Source organism: Eumetopias jubatus, unplaced genomic scaffold (assembly GCF_037043125.1).
Source record: "Eumetopias jubatus isolate StellerSeaLion01/CBP00866 unplaced genomic scaffold, mEumJub1_p1.0 scaffold_16, whole genome shotgun sequence".
NCBI classification, from domain to species: Eukaryota; Metazoa; Chordata; class Mammalia; order Carnivora; family Otariidae; genus Eumetopias; species Eumetopias jubatus.
This window is the reverse complement of record NW_028274822.1, coordinates 49712154-49727156: the sequence shown is the minus strand read 5'-3', so window position 1 is coordinate 49727156 and position 15003 is coordinate 49712154. Positions and strand designations below refer to the sequence as shown.

Below are 15003 nucleotides of genomic sequence, written 5' to 3'. Positions count from 1 at the left end.
GAAACATCGCCGAAAGCAAGGGAAGTAAGGGCAAAAATGAACTACTGGGATTTCATCAAGATAAAAAGCTTTTGCACAGCCAAATAAACAGTCCACAAAACCAAAAGACAACCGACAGAATGGGAGAAGATATTTGCAAATGACGTATCAGATTAAGGGCTAGTATCCAAAATCTATAAAGAATTTATCAAACTCAACACCCAAAGAACAAATAATCCAATCAAGAAATGGGCAGAAGACACGAACAGTTTTCCAAAGAAGACATCCAAATGGCCAACAGACACATGAAAAAGTGCTTAACATCACTCAGCATCAGGGAAATCCAAATCAAAACCTCAGTGAGATACCACCTCACACCAGTCAGAATGGCTAAAATTAACAAGTCAGGAAATGACAGATGTTGGCGGGGATGTGGAGAAAGGGGACCCTCCTACACTCTTGGTGGGAATGCAAGCTGGTGCAGCCACTCTGGAAAACAGTATGGAGGTTCCTCAAAAAGTTGAAAATAGAGCTCCCATACGATCCAGCAATTGCACTACTGGGTAGGGGGATGGTTTAGCCTGGTGATGGGTATTAAAGAGGGCACGTTCTACATGGAGCACTGCACGTCATACACAAACAATGAATCATGGAACACTACATCAAAAACCAATGATGTAATGTATGGTGATTAACATAACAATAAAAAATTTTTAAGTCAAAAAAAAGAAAAAAAAAAAAAAAAGAAGTGGACAACTTTTTATAAAGAACCAGATAGTATTTTAGGCTCTGCAACCCAACAGGTTTCCGTTGCAACTACTCAATTCAGTCTAGTGTGAACCAGCCAGAGACAATGTGTAAGCAAATGGGCACTGCTTATATTATATTGTATTTAAATTGTATTGTAATTATAATAAAATTTTATTTAAAAAAACAGGCTGGATTTTGCCCTTGGGCCAACAGTTTGCCAACCTCTGCTTTTATTCCAATACTGAAGGAATGGAGACAAACATTACATTAGTACCCAACGTGGAAACTTCCTAAACGAAATTTAACAGTACTTTTTGATTTATAGAATTTTTATTTTATATACTGACTTGAGAAACTAATTCCCATAAAAGATATAATTCTGCTTAGTAAAAATTTAGACACGGCAATTCCAACATTCACATGCTTCCCTGTATAAAATGTAAATTTACCAGGATTGTGTTATTCAAGATTACACAGTAAACTCATTAGACACCAAATTACAAATCAGAACACTCTTTAAAAGTCACTTACCCACTGGATATGTTCTGCAATTAGGCAGCCAACTACTTTTTTGTCATTAGAAATAAAGAGAAGTGTTTTAGTTCTGGAATAGCACATTAGTGGGGCCTGTTGGAAACCTAAATCATTATCAACCATCTCTCTAATCTCGTCAACCTGCCAAATAAAGAACAGTGTATTTTGTAACAATGAAAGGAAGCACTGTATACATGTTAAAACATACTATTTCAGTTCAGTAAGTTGAGCATATTATTCCAAGCAGAATATTGCCTACAGAAGAGCTCTTTGCAATGATTATGCTAACCAGTAATGTTTCTCAAGGCCTGTGAAACAACGTGCAAAATGGGGAAAGAACTGGACAGTAATGCCAAGCCCAGCAGTCTAAGTAACAAGAACAGTGAGAGCTCCTACAATAGACAATAAGAACATTAAAGCATTAGAAGCATCACTGGTTTGAGAATTGAAGAGAACTTCACTGGAATCTTAGCCAGGCAAGCACTTGTCTTCCCAAGCCTTAATTAGTACTCTCATCAGTAAAATGGAAGTGAGCACAGAGGAAAGAAACACATGTTTATTCCTTAACCACCACTGGCCAGATACTATGCAAAGCACTTTATAAATATTATCTTATTTAAACCCAACATTTCTTGGGTCTATGGTCCCTCACTTTACATATGCAAGAAAGAAAGTTCAAAGGTAACTTTCCCATGTCAGATATTGGACATCTAGAAAACCAAAGAGCAGAAATAATGCTAATATGGCATCAAACTGTGCTTCTTCTAGTCTACCTCTAGAACTGTGGTCAAGGTCAAATATGATAAGCTCGAGCTTCTGGAGGCTCAAAGTCAAAGGTTTCTGTAGGTAATCAAACATTAGTTCCTTCTCCAGTTAAAAAATAAAATGCAAATATTCAGTCCAACATTCATTTGTATTACTAAGTTTAAAATTAAAATAACCCCAGGGGTGCCTGGGTGGCTCAGTTGTTAAGCGTCTGCCTTCGGCTCAGATCATGATCCTGGGGTCCTGGGATCGAGCCCCGCATCGGGCTCCCTGCTCTGTGGGAAGCCTGCTTCTTCCTCTCCCACTCCCCCTGTTTGTGTTCCCTCTCTCGCTGTGTCTCTGTCAAATAAATAAATAAAATCTTTTTAAAAAAATAAATTAAATTAAAATAACCCCTCGGAGGGTTAAGTATTCATACCTCTGACATGCAGAATACCATGTTCAGGGATGTAAACTCAAGTCCTCCCAATCCTGGAACAGTGTCCCATAACACAACTCACAATTCAGTTCCTAAAAGCAAATGACTCACAATTCCTTAGATTTTAATTTTTAACCCACTATGGATTACTGACTAGTAACATACGACACTGTTACTAAGATTTTGCCCTAAGAAACTAAAATGAGGAAGTTAGCATTTACTGAAGATTCTTAGTTAAGAAAGTCTGAATGCCACATACGGTGGTGTAGCAAATTTCCCACTGTTCATTTCCAACGGTAATAGTTGGAATTCCAAAAATTACATAATTTAATTTTCATTTTATCAATCACTAATCCAATATTAATTAACAAGTATTTGTTTTTGTGACAAGGATCAATGTTTCAAATATAAGACAGGTGGCATGGTTACATGTCATTCTAAATGTTATTGTCTATATTATTAGGCAGTGGTAGTATGGGAGCTTATTTGGTTATCTGGGATTGTCCAGTCATACATAATACAAGGCATGTGAAAAGTCAAAAACCACAAGATAAAGTAGAATGTTAGTTATATTTTCAAATAATAAGGTCACCCTTTCAAGTGAAGTTTTCCTAAATTGAAAGAGGTCCAATTGTTAACCTAAAAAAAAGAACAATAAATAAAACATTTCCCTTGTGTTTCCTAGACATTTTGGACACACTCTAGTGAAACTAAGTTTTTCAAAAGACAACTGGACCCACCACGTTACATTATAAGGTACTTCTGAAAAGGCAGACGGAGGGTGAAGGAAACATTTTGAGCATATTATTTGAAAATGTAATTAATATTAAGTCATTTCAAAATAAGTTTATCCTATGGTTTCCTGCCTTTTAAGATACCCAATATAATAAAATGAATCCAGACTTCATTATCTCTCTGAACCTTCAAAGTATGGAATTCTAAAAGTTGGACTAAGCCTGGCTCACACCAGATAAGAGGATTTCTTTAACATTTTATGATTACCTAATGTTTAATTTCAGAACTTCTATGACTTTTTGAAAAAGATTTATTTATTTATGAGAGAGAAAGAGCAGAGCAGTGGGGGGAGGGGCAGAGGGAGAGACAGTCTCATGGGAGACTCCCAGCAGAGCCCAACATGGGGCTCGATCTCATGACCCTGAGATCACAACCTGAGCCGAAACCAAGAGTCAGATGCTTAACCGACTGTGACACCCAGGTGACCCTCTATGACCTATTATTATATCTTCTTCTACAATAAGCTTTTATTTAAAAATTTACTCTCAACATGAAACTTTACAATTGTTAATTTTCTAAGTTATTGTCAAATTTTAATTATAATTCTGATTTTTTTAATGAAAGTAATACTTTTTTTAACTAATAGATTTATTTATTTATTTTAGAGGAAGAGAGCACAAGCAGGGGGAGGGGTACAGGGAGAGAGAGAGAGAAGCCTAAGCAGACTCTACACTGAGCAAGGAGCCCAACGTGGGGCTCAACGCAGGGCTTGATCTCACAACCCTGAGATCATGACCCTAAGATCATGACCTGAGACAAAATCAAGAGTAGGACGCTTAACCGACTGAACCACCCAGGCACACCCCCAAGTTTTTTATTTATTTAAGTAATCTCTATGCCCTACATGGGACTCGAACTCACAACCCTGAGATCAACAGTCACACGACCTTGCAACTGAGCAAGCAGGTGCCCCTGTAATTCTGACTCTTAAAGTCACTAATGTGGCATTAAACAACTAGCATGCCTTTTATTCATTCCGTCAAATTATTGGTAACATGGGACAGTAATCAATTCACTAAAAATTTATTTCACATATCCTAGACACATAAATTTAAGCATAATTTTTAAGTATAGTCTTTAAGTGCTTATTTGCTGTTTTCAGAGCTCGTGCTTAAACATGCTATGCCAGTAATGCGCTATCCTGTTAAAATGACTACAAAATTACATTATCTACAGGCGCCTGGGTGGCTCAGTTGGTTAAGTATCTGCCTTAGGTTTGGGTCATGATCTCAGGGTCCTGAGATTGAGCCCCTTGTCGGGCTCCCTGCTCAGTGGGGAGTCTGCTTCTCCCTCTCCCTCTTCTCCTCCCCCTCTCTCTCTCAAAAAATTAGACATTATCCATTCTACATGAAATTTCACTGGACATTTACCTTTTTCAGAGCATACTTTGGGTCTTCAGGAAGAACCATTATTATCCTGCCATCAGGATATTCAGCCAAAATTCTTTCTTTTTTCCAACCCTAGATATAAAAAATATGAATGAATTTTATGTTATATTTCATTCATCAGATTCACAGATAAGAAGAAAAATATATTGATGTATCTAAAAATTGCAAGTATGGAAAAATATTCTCATTAATGTTTAACTGATAAGATATGATGAATCAGCTATTTTGTTAGGCATACAGTGGGTACAATGCAAATTAATTTCTCTATACTACTCATTCAGAAATCTAATACCACAAGAATATTCTTATCATTTCCCATTTTAAATTAATTTTGAAAATCACGCACCAAAAGCAAGCCCCTTAAAAGTGATTCCCAGAGCCTAAAAGATAACTCTCCCGTTTCTTGATAAAAGAATTTAACTCTTAAATTTCTTTGGAACATGGTTACCTCCACAAACAAACACTCATGGTTTTATGTCTGGCATGCCAAAGACCTCCAGGAGGTTTTAAATGAACTGATTTGCATGCAGTAGCCCAGTATGTAGTAAGGAATAGTTTTTATTCTTATTGATCACAACTATCAAAGTCACAAGAAGGAGACTATAAAAATATAACTACCTTCTAAGAATCTAATAGGGAAGGAGAAGCTACGTTGTGTGTATCTGAAGTTAAACATACTCAAAAAAAGAGAGGTAATAAACTCTTCTTCAGATCCACACTCGTGGTGATTAATGAGCAGAACCTGCATGAAAAACAAAACAAAACAAAAGCCACTTAAATCTAGTAAGATGGGACTGAACCAGAGGTTAAAACTAGGAGCTTTGAAGTTAATAATAAGTACAGAAGGAATGAGCTTAACTGGTTGTTTCATTTGTCTTACCCAACCAACTTTACATTAAAAAAAAAAAAAAGAAAAAGGGCCTTTCAAGAAGGAATACGTACTTCTACTAGAGAAAACCATGATCTTCTGAGATCTTTTAAGACAATGAAAGCTCAATAAAACCAAGAAAAAAGTAACTACATTTTTAAAAAATATGGCAAGTCAGAGAAGAGGCTGATTTTCTTAAATAATTTAGAATGATTTTTTGAGGAGAGGGGCAGGATCTTGGGGACAAAAAGTCTAGTAATAAGCTTGGTAAATGTAACAATCTGAAGTACATAAAATGAGAATTCATTTAAAAAATAGAGCACCCAAAGATAAAGTAAGCTTCAGGTGATTATAATTATGATTGGTTAAAAAGTTCTCAAGATTTGCAAAGGAGCAGAACAACAGCCACAGAAGTCATTTTTTTTTCAATTTAGAAATTAAACCTGAATTTAAGTAAACAATTTTTAAAACATAAAAGATATCAACTCTTTAAAAACAAATTTATATTACTATGTTAATTTGGGAAACACTTTTAAAATAAATCCATTTTCAATAAAAATGAAAATGGAGTTTTCGTTTTAAAAGTTCAACCACAAATTCAATGAAGAACTAGAAAACTGAAGTAACCCTCATTTATAAGAAAGTCATAGTTGGGGGGCGCCTGGGTGGCTCAGTTGTTAAACATCTGCCTTCGGCTCTGGTCATGATCCCAGGGTCCTGGGATCCAGCCCCACATCAGGCTCCTTGTTCGGCAGGAAGCCTGCTTCTCCCTCTCTCACTGCCCCTGCTTGTCTTCCCTCTCTCACTGTGTCTCTCTCTGTCAAATAAATAAATAAAATTAAAAAAAAAAAAAGTCATAGTTGGGAGCCTGGGTGGCTCAGTCGGTTAAGTGTCTGCTTCGGCTCAGGTCATTCCGGGGATTGAGCCCCGCATCGGGCTCCCTGCTCGGTGGGGAACCTGCTTCTCCCTCTCCCCGTTTGTGTTCTCGCTCTCTCAAATAAATAAAATCTTAAAAAAAAAAAAAATAAGTCATAGTTCCTCAGCTGAATTATCTAAAGAAAATTTGGTAAGTTATTTTCCTATTATCTTTAAAAACAAAAATGCTGGTCTAATGTCATTACATTGCACTATAGGCACTAGACAAATTGTTTTACTATCTTTTTAGTATTAAACTTTCTCTTGAAACAACCTGACACTTGCACATTCATACAGAAAATCATATCACAATTGGATTTGACATAATTTTATGTTTTAAATATGGGTCTGTTTCTTCATGTACTTAAAAAGCAGCAGGAATTTGCAAAGGGCAGATTATGATTTTTTAAGTTTCATGAAGACAGCATATTTTAGTGAAAACTATTTAAGAGTTCTGGAGTAAAAGTTCAGGGTTTAGGGGCACCTGGGTGGCTGAGTCAGGTGAGCAACTGCCTTGGCTCAGGTCATGATCCCAGGGTCCTGGGATCGAGCCCCGCATCGGGCTCCCTGCTCAACAAGGAGCCTGTTTCTCCCTCTCCCTCTGCCTGCCGCTCCACCTGCTTGTGGTCTTTCCCTCTCTGTCAAATAAATAAATAAAAATCTTAAAAAAAATTTTTTTCAGGGTTTAAAGCCTTGTTTTGTTGTTACTAGCTATACGACCTTGCGCAAATCACAAACTCTCTGCTTCCTGATCTAGGATATGTACAAAATGGCTGTCATCACCTCCATCACTTAGTTGTTAAGAGGGTTGTATTTAAGATAATTCCTCACACAGAGAAGCCACTCAGTAACTTCCATTCTACCTCCCTAATGATATCAAACTAAGATCAGTGCACTACTCTAAGAAAACACAAGTTAACTAATAAAAGTCCCCGAAGTTAAATACAACATCATGGACAGATGAAAGAAGTATGCTGGCTCATGTCTGTCAAATAACATACTCAAGACATTTATATGCCTCAACTGCAGTTATCTCTTTCTTGGAGTTAATAATCACACGATCCTCCCGACTTTAAAAAGTTTACAGGAGACTATCTGCTGCTTGAAACTAAGGCAGAGGGGAAGGTTGTGGGGGAAGGGCATATACAATTTAGAGGAAAAATCAAACAGCCACAGCTTTCGGCAAAGATATAAATTCAAATGCAGTGCATTTACACTTCTCGCCTTTAGCTCTAACATGTTACACACATCCCTCTGCTAGTGAGTAGTATTTTCCAAACCCCAAATTTTCTTAATTCACCCATCTGGCTGTGAAAGCTTACCCTAACAGCAAACAATGACTATTTGTTGTTCCTTGCCACTGTACTTACTCTAAACTTTAGAATCTAAAGAATGGAAAGGATTTCTCCTCTCTTTCCATTTAAAAAAGGTATTAATTGAAAACAAAATACATTAAGTAGCCGATACACTGATGTATACAATTGTCAAAATTCACCGACCAAACATTTAAGATCTGTGCATTTAACTGTATGCAAATTATACCCCAATTTTTAAAGTTCATACTAATCGCTTTCATAAAAGGCTGAACGAGAATACCCATGAAAGAAATAAAACCAACCAGCTTTTTAAAAAATTATCAATATTGCAAGAAAAAAGACAGAGGGAGAACCTTTAGATTAAAAGACTTAAGAGGTATACCAACAAATGCAATATATAGATCTTAATTCAAACAAATAAACAGTATAGAAATTATATTTGGAGAGCTTTGAACCCTAAAGAAATATCTGATATCAAGGAATTAACTATTTTTTAAGGTGTGGTTATATTCTTTAAATAACCTTTATGTAAAAAACAATCTTTTCATCTTTTAAATCTGAGTGATTTAGTTTTTCCTTTTAGCTTATCTATATTTCCTATTTTACTTTAATAAAATGGTATAATAAAGGTATTAAAATACTTAACTATCCCAAGCAGCTGATTTTAAATGCATGTTTGGACCTTTTTTTTTAGAAACATATTCGTATATTATCAGCATTACTGATAAAGATATGTTTCTCCTCAGTGTGACCTTCACTGAACTTTAAAAGTATTAAAAGTCGAAGGAAACTGGGTGACTAGTCAGTTAAGCATCTGCCTTCAGCTCGGGTCGTGATCCCAGGGTCCTGGGATGGAGTCCTGCATCGGGCTCCCTGCTCAGCGGGGAGCCTGCTTCTCTCTCCACCCTCTGCCTGTCACTCCCCCCTACTTGTGCTCTCTGTCTCTGTCAAATAAATAAAAATCTTAAAAAAAAAAAAGTATGAAAAGTTGAATAATTAGATGGAAAAATTCAGTCAATTCAAGAAATATGTACTGACCACCTACCATGTGTGCACACTACTGATCTAAGCAGCATACAAAGCAATAAAGAAGACTTTAAAAATCAGTTAAGACCAAGATTCAAATCCAGACTCTGCTACTTACTAGCTGTGTTGCCTTGGGCCAATTACTTAACCTCTCTAAACCTTGGTTTCCTCACCTATAAAATGGATATAAAAACAGACATTTTTCCAAAGAAGACATCCAAATGGCAAACAGACACATGAAAAAGTGCTCAACATCGCTCGGCATCAGGGAAATCCAAATCAAAACCTCAATGAGATACCACCTCACACCAGTCAGAATGGCTAAAATTAACAAGTCAGGAAACGACAGACGTTGGCGGGGATGCGGAGAAAGGGGAACCCTCCTACACTGTTGTTGGGAATGCAAGCTGGTGTAGCCACTCTGGAAAACAGTATGGAGGTTCCTCAAAAAGTTGAAAATAGAGCTGCCCTACGACCCAGCAATTGCACTACTGCGTATTTACCCCAAAGATAACACAAACGTAGTGATCCGAAAGGGTATGTGCACCCCAATGTTTATAGCAGCAATGTCCACAATAGCCAAACTATGGCAAGAGCCAGGATGTCCATCGACAGATAAATGGGTAAAGATGTGGCATATATATATATACAATGGAATATTATGCAGCCATCAAAAGGAATGAGATCTTGCCATTTGCAACGACGTGGATAGAACTGGAGGGTATTACGCCGAGTGAAATAAGTCAATCAGAGAAAGACGTGTATCATATGATCTCACTGATATGAGGAATTCTTAATCTCAGGAAACAAACTGAGGGTTGCTGGATTGGTGGGGGGTGGGAGAGATGGGGTGGCTGGGTGACAAGACACTGGGAGGGTATGTGCTATGGTGAGCACTGTGAATTGTGTAAGACTGTTGAATCACAGACCTGTACCTCTGAAACAAATAATACATTATATGTTTAAAAAAAAAGAAGATAGTAGGAAAAGAAAAATGAAGGGGGGGAAATCGGAGGGGGAGGCAAACCATGGGAGACTATGGACTCTGAGAAACAGACTGGGGGTTCTAGAGGGGAGGGGGAGGAGGGATGGGTTGGCCTGGTAGTGGGTATTGAAGAGGGCACGTATTGAATGGAGCACTGGGTGTTATAAGCAAACAAAGGATCATGGAGCACTATATCAAAAACTAATGATGTAATGTATGGTGATTAACATAATAAAAAAATTTTTAAAAACCCGTAATACAAAATTACTGAGAACCTGAGAAAACATGATAAAATATTAAGCACAGTGCCTAACACAAATAATATACACCCAATAAATAATAGCTCCTATCATGGTAACAGCATTTTCTTGCAGGTTTTTTCATCTGTGATTTTTTTTTTTTTTTTTAAGATTTTATTTGAGAGCGAGCGAGCGAGCACACGAGCAGGGGCAGGGGTAAAGGAATAGGGAGAAGCAGACTTCCTACTGAGCGGGGAGCCTGACACGGGATTCAAACCCAGGACCCTGGAATCGTGACCTGAGCTGAAGGCAGATGCTTAACCGACGGAGCCACTCAGGCGCCCTCATCTGTGATACCTTCACAAGGTCATTTGTGATCTGGCTCTTCACCCACCTTTTCAAGCTTCCCCTCTTGAAGCTTTCCTAACACAAGACCCAGTCACAGGACATATTTAAAATATCCCAGCTTTTACACCCACTATTCCTCTGGTCCAATGCCTCTGCTCTATATTCTCCTGGGCACAAAGGACTCCTAACTTGTCCTGACTCTACTCAAGTATTAACCTCACTTTTCCAATCTTCGTTGGATATCCTTATGCTCTACATTCAGAGAGTACCCTGTATGTATTACTACTCTAGCACTTTCCACAGGATTTAGATATGTTTACTTATCTATCTGTCCCTTGCACTGCCTGTGATCTTACATGATGGAAAAAACTATCTTTTTAATAGTAATTTTTAAAATTTAATAATTTTAATAACTTTTAAACTATGGAACATAGTAATTAATAATGTTTGAAAAACAAATAAGCTTAGAAAAAAATTACCTGAGATTTTTCATTTTTTACAGATTAAAAAAAAAGTGAAAAAGGTTACTTAACTCGCAATGGTCATATAAGAGGCTCTCTAGAAAACCAAATCTTTCTAATTTAACTAAGCTCACTCACATTCTTCTCTATTATGCCACAATGACCTCAAGAATCTTAACAAATCAAATAGGAGAAATAAATAATACAAATGTCTGTAATAGAAGGTGCAATCCATATACCTCTATGCTTGAAAGGAAGTTCTCCTTGATTCAAACTAAACTTTTTATATACTGAATTCAATGTTTCTGAATCCAGAATTCGTCTTACAACCAATGTGCATATTTAATGCATTTCTTAATTCCAAAAAAAGCAGTTATCAAATTGAAGCTTGAACTTCCAAGAGAAGGCAAAATAATATTTTAAAAAGTATTACAACGAAAAAAATAAAAATAAAAAAATAAAAAGTATTACAACGATTTTAAGCAGAGAAAAAACTTTTATTGGGATTAAAGAGGAAACCAAAAGTGTTTCACAGAAGAGATGGTATTTCCCCTTTAAGAGTACAGATGAGAACAGGAAGGCATTCCCCGTGGTAGAATGTACAAACTAAAAAACAGGTGAGGGGTGCCTGGGTGGCTCAGTCGTTAAGCGTCTGCCTTCGGCTCAGGTCGTGATCCCAGGGTCCTGGGATTGAGCCTCTCATCGGGCTCCCTGCTCCGCGGGGAAGCCTGCTTCTCCCTCTCCTACTCCCCCTGTTTGTGTTCCTTCTCTCGCTATGTCTCTCTCCGTCAAATAAATAAATAAAATTAAAAAAAAAAAACAGAGGTGGAAAATTATAAGCCATGCATAAGACAATGAGTGTATCAATTTTGCTAGAGAAGAGAATTTATAAGGAAATTATGAGAAATACATTTACAAGGGCAGACAAGAACCAATAATGTTCAGGAGCCATGAATGCCTGGGAGAAAAAGGGAGAAATCAAGAAAGATTTTAGATAAGCAAAAATCATGACTATAGTTGAGCCCAATGAAGATGAATTTGGCAGCTGTATATAGGACAGATGGACAACAGCAAAAATAAATAGTCCTAACATGGATTTCAATTTCCAATTATAAACATAAACGTGTCAAGTGTCACTTAAAACCTTTGTATTGTTAAAAATTCAAAAGAACATGAAAGATCATCTGAGCGGACTTTAGTTTAAAAGTAATTGGGGTCAATTTATTTCTCTGAGCTAAATTATATCATACAATATATTCTGTTGAAATTCAAATAAAAAGTAAAAAACTACAGTCTGTTATTCAAGGACTCTATAGAGTCAATTTCATTACTTAGTACCTATGTTTGACTTTAGGCAAATACACATCCTTTCTGCTTATTTCCTCATTTATAAATTAACTGTAACTACTTCATGATTCGCTAAAAGAAATAAGAAGTTTCACAGAGGTAAAAAATTGGATCAGTCCCTGATAGACAGGAAGCCTTTAATTAATGTCATTTGTTATTGTTATCGTTGTTATTTCTCCTAAATGTAAAATAACTTATATAGGAATTTAAGTTTTAAGTTAGGAAAATCTGACTCTATTCTAAAGGCACTTTATGGACTTTTCATTTTTTTAGGTATGTTACGCCAGCAAGATTTTTCTGGTTTGCTGCAATATTTAAGCTGAATGAATAAAAGCTAGAACCTCTGAAAACTTCTATTCCTCCAGTAAAACTATTTGTTTTGCCAAATCCTTTATTCAAGGACCAATTCTCTTTGATCTAGGAATGATGGAAGCTTCAGGGATCTGGAGTTTCAGGATGACTAGGCTGTCAAGGTTTAAAATGAGAAATACCACATAGACCATGTAAGTTCCAAAAGGACCAAGACTTCATCCCAAGCTCATAGCACAGTAAATCAAGTACATAATATTTATTTTTGAAAGGATGGCACATGCTTGAAGAGCCAAAACCTCTATTTATGAAACCAAAAGCTTAATAACCCTTTATGCCTCAGTTTTGCAATCCATGAAAGAGGAATGAAAACTACTTCAATGGTTAACAGTGAATTGAGTAAGTTAATACTTACAGAATAACTACAATAATTAACTACAACTGAGAAACTGGAAGCTTGAGAATGGAATAATGGAAGCATCAAGGAGTCAAATGTTTATAAATATTAAAATTAAAGGCAATCAACAGGACTAAAAACAAAACTTTAATAAAAATTAGAAGATTTTACACACACACATTTATATACAGCTTTATAAATATAAGCTATACATACATAGCTTAATTTATTTAGTTATGCTGTAAACACTCAAACAGAAAAAAGTGCTTTATCACTGGAGAATGGGACTGGAAATAGAGAAAAGGTAAGGAGACTTTCACTTTTCATTTTATATCTTGTAATACTGGTGAAATTTTCACTTCCAGGTATATACACTGCTTTTTATAAATTTTTAGTAAGTTGAAGAATAAAAAATTTGAAGGCCACTCTTTCGTTTACCTAAATTATAATCTTTTTAAGGAAAAGAATGTGAAAAGAAAATTTTCTCCACAGTAGAAGTTTGAAGAACATAATGCCCTTAAAAGAACAAATTAAAAGTATTTAAATGTTCTTTCTTGTGGGTAATACAATGATAATATATAATAAAAAAATTCTCAATGCCTTTTCATAATTAAAGACCATTTGATACTGAAATGCAATTTTAAAAATTATTTTGGGGGCACCTAGGTGGCTCAGTCGAGTGTCTGACTCTTGGTTTTGGCTCAGGTCATGATCTCAGGGTTGTGGGCTCTGTGCTCAGCGGGGAGTCTGCTTGAGATGCTCCCCCCCCGCCCCTCCCCACACTGGCGCATGCACGTACTCTCTCTAAAATAAATAAATCTAAAAAAAATCATTTTGGAAGGAACTCAATGATTTAGACAGTGACATCTATTTTTTAAGTTATTTCCCATTCCTCAAACATCCTGATATGCATTTTTTTAATAATAAATTTTTCTCAGGGAATGGTGAAAACTAAGTCCTAAGAAAGAGGTTTTCATGAGGTGCTTTATATGTTCTGAACAGCACAACATTTTCATAGATAAAATGAAAGAGTCTTAAAACTATTTTGAGCTCAATAATTTCTTAAGAAAAACAAAAACCTAAAAGAGAAGTGATGAAATCTGGTCTTTATGAAAGTAATCCAAATTATCATTCAGAAGAGTCCAGAATTCAATCTGTGCTATTAGTATTTTACTATATGGTGGTAACTTTCTTAATTGATACCCACCTAATTAACTTGCTGGATTAACTAATGCTCAGTTTTCCCTGAGTAACAGAAACAGATACCTGGAGCACACTGACAGATGACCAGTGAACAACCTTGTTATCCCACACCTGAGTGAGACAGGATTACCAAGTATCATTTGTTCCTAAACTTGTGTATGCCAATTTATTTATTATTACTTTTTAAAGATTTTATTTATTTGAGAGAAAGAGAGCACAGAGGGAGAGTAAGAGGGAGAAGCAGACTCCCCGCAAAGCAGAGAGCCTGACGGTGGGGCTCGATGCCTGAGCCAAAGGCAGATGCTTAGCCAACTGAGCCACCCTGGTGCTCCTATTTATTATTTTTAACTATAAAATGTAATCAAATATTAGCTAAACAGTGGAAAGATAGTTGTTCTAATGAAGATAGATAGAATACTCTGGAAAAAAGCAAAATAGGCCAAGCCTCTTTTAAAAATCAAAAATATAACAAGAATAATTCTGTACCCAGAGTCTCAGATTGCTTTGCAATGTCTAAGTTCTTTTTTTTTTTTTTAAAGTATATCACAGAGACTAGCTAGGAGTATGATTTATATGAGAAAAAAACCAAAGCTAATCAGCAGATCCATACTCAAAGAAACAGTCTCCCCATAGCAATTACATTTAATATAAATGTATATGCTTCAAGTTATAGTAAAATGTTTAAACTACGTAATGACCATACAGAAAACATTTCCCTTTGCCTATCCTATAGCCATTCTCTCCCATTCTTTTTTTGTCCCATTTTGTTTGGTAATACCTGCACAAATTATGATTAGTCTAAGTGTTTCTCAACAGGGCTATTACTGACATTTTCAGCTAGAATGTTCTACCTTTTTTGGAACGGCATTGCAAAAAGTTTAGCACCCTTAGCCCCTACCCACTAAATGTCAACAATATTCTCCACATATTTCCAGATGTTACCTACTAGAAGTTGTGTAA

General features: G+C 36.2%; 1 protein-coding gene across 9 annotated transcripts in view; it reads right to left on the bottom strand.

Moving 5' to 3' along the window:
• ESCO1 (establishment of sister chromatid cohesion N-acetyltransferase 1) overlaps positions 1-15003 on the bottom strand; it is an 84436-nt gene that overhangs the window by 7893 nt on the left and 61540 nt on the right. For 5 of the 9 annotated variants that reach the window (XM_028092526.2, XM_028092529.2, XM_028092528.2 and 2 more), the window contains 2 exons: positions 4612-4701; positions 1261-1404 (listed from right to left, as the gene is read on the bottom strand). In XM_028092526.2, coding sequence (XP_027948327.1) covers positions 1261-1404; positions 4612-4701 — 234 coding nt within the window. Of the gene's footprint in view, positions 1-1260; positions 1405-4611; positions 4702-5247; positions 5372-15003 lie in introns of those variants that run through there. The other 4 variants (XR_003607457.2, XR_015766940.1, XR_003607458.2 and 1 more) reach the window with 4 other exon arrangements.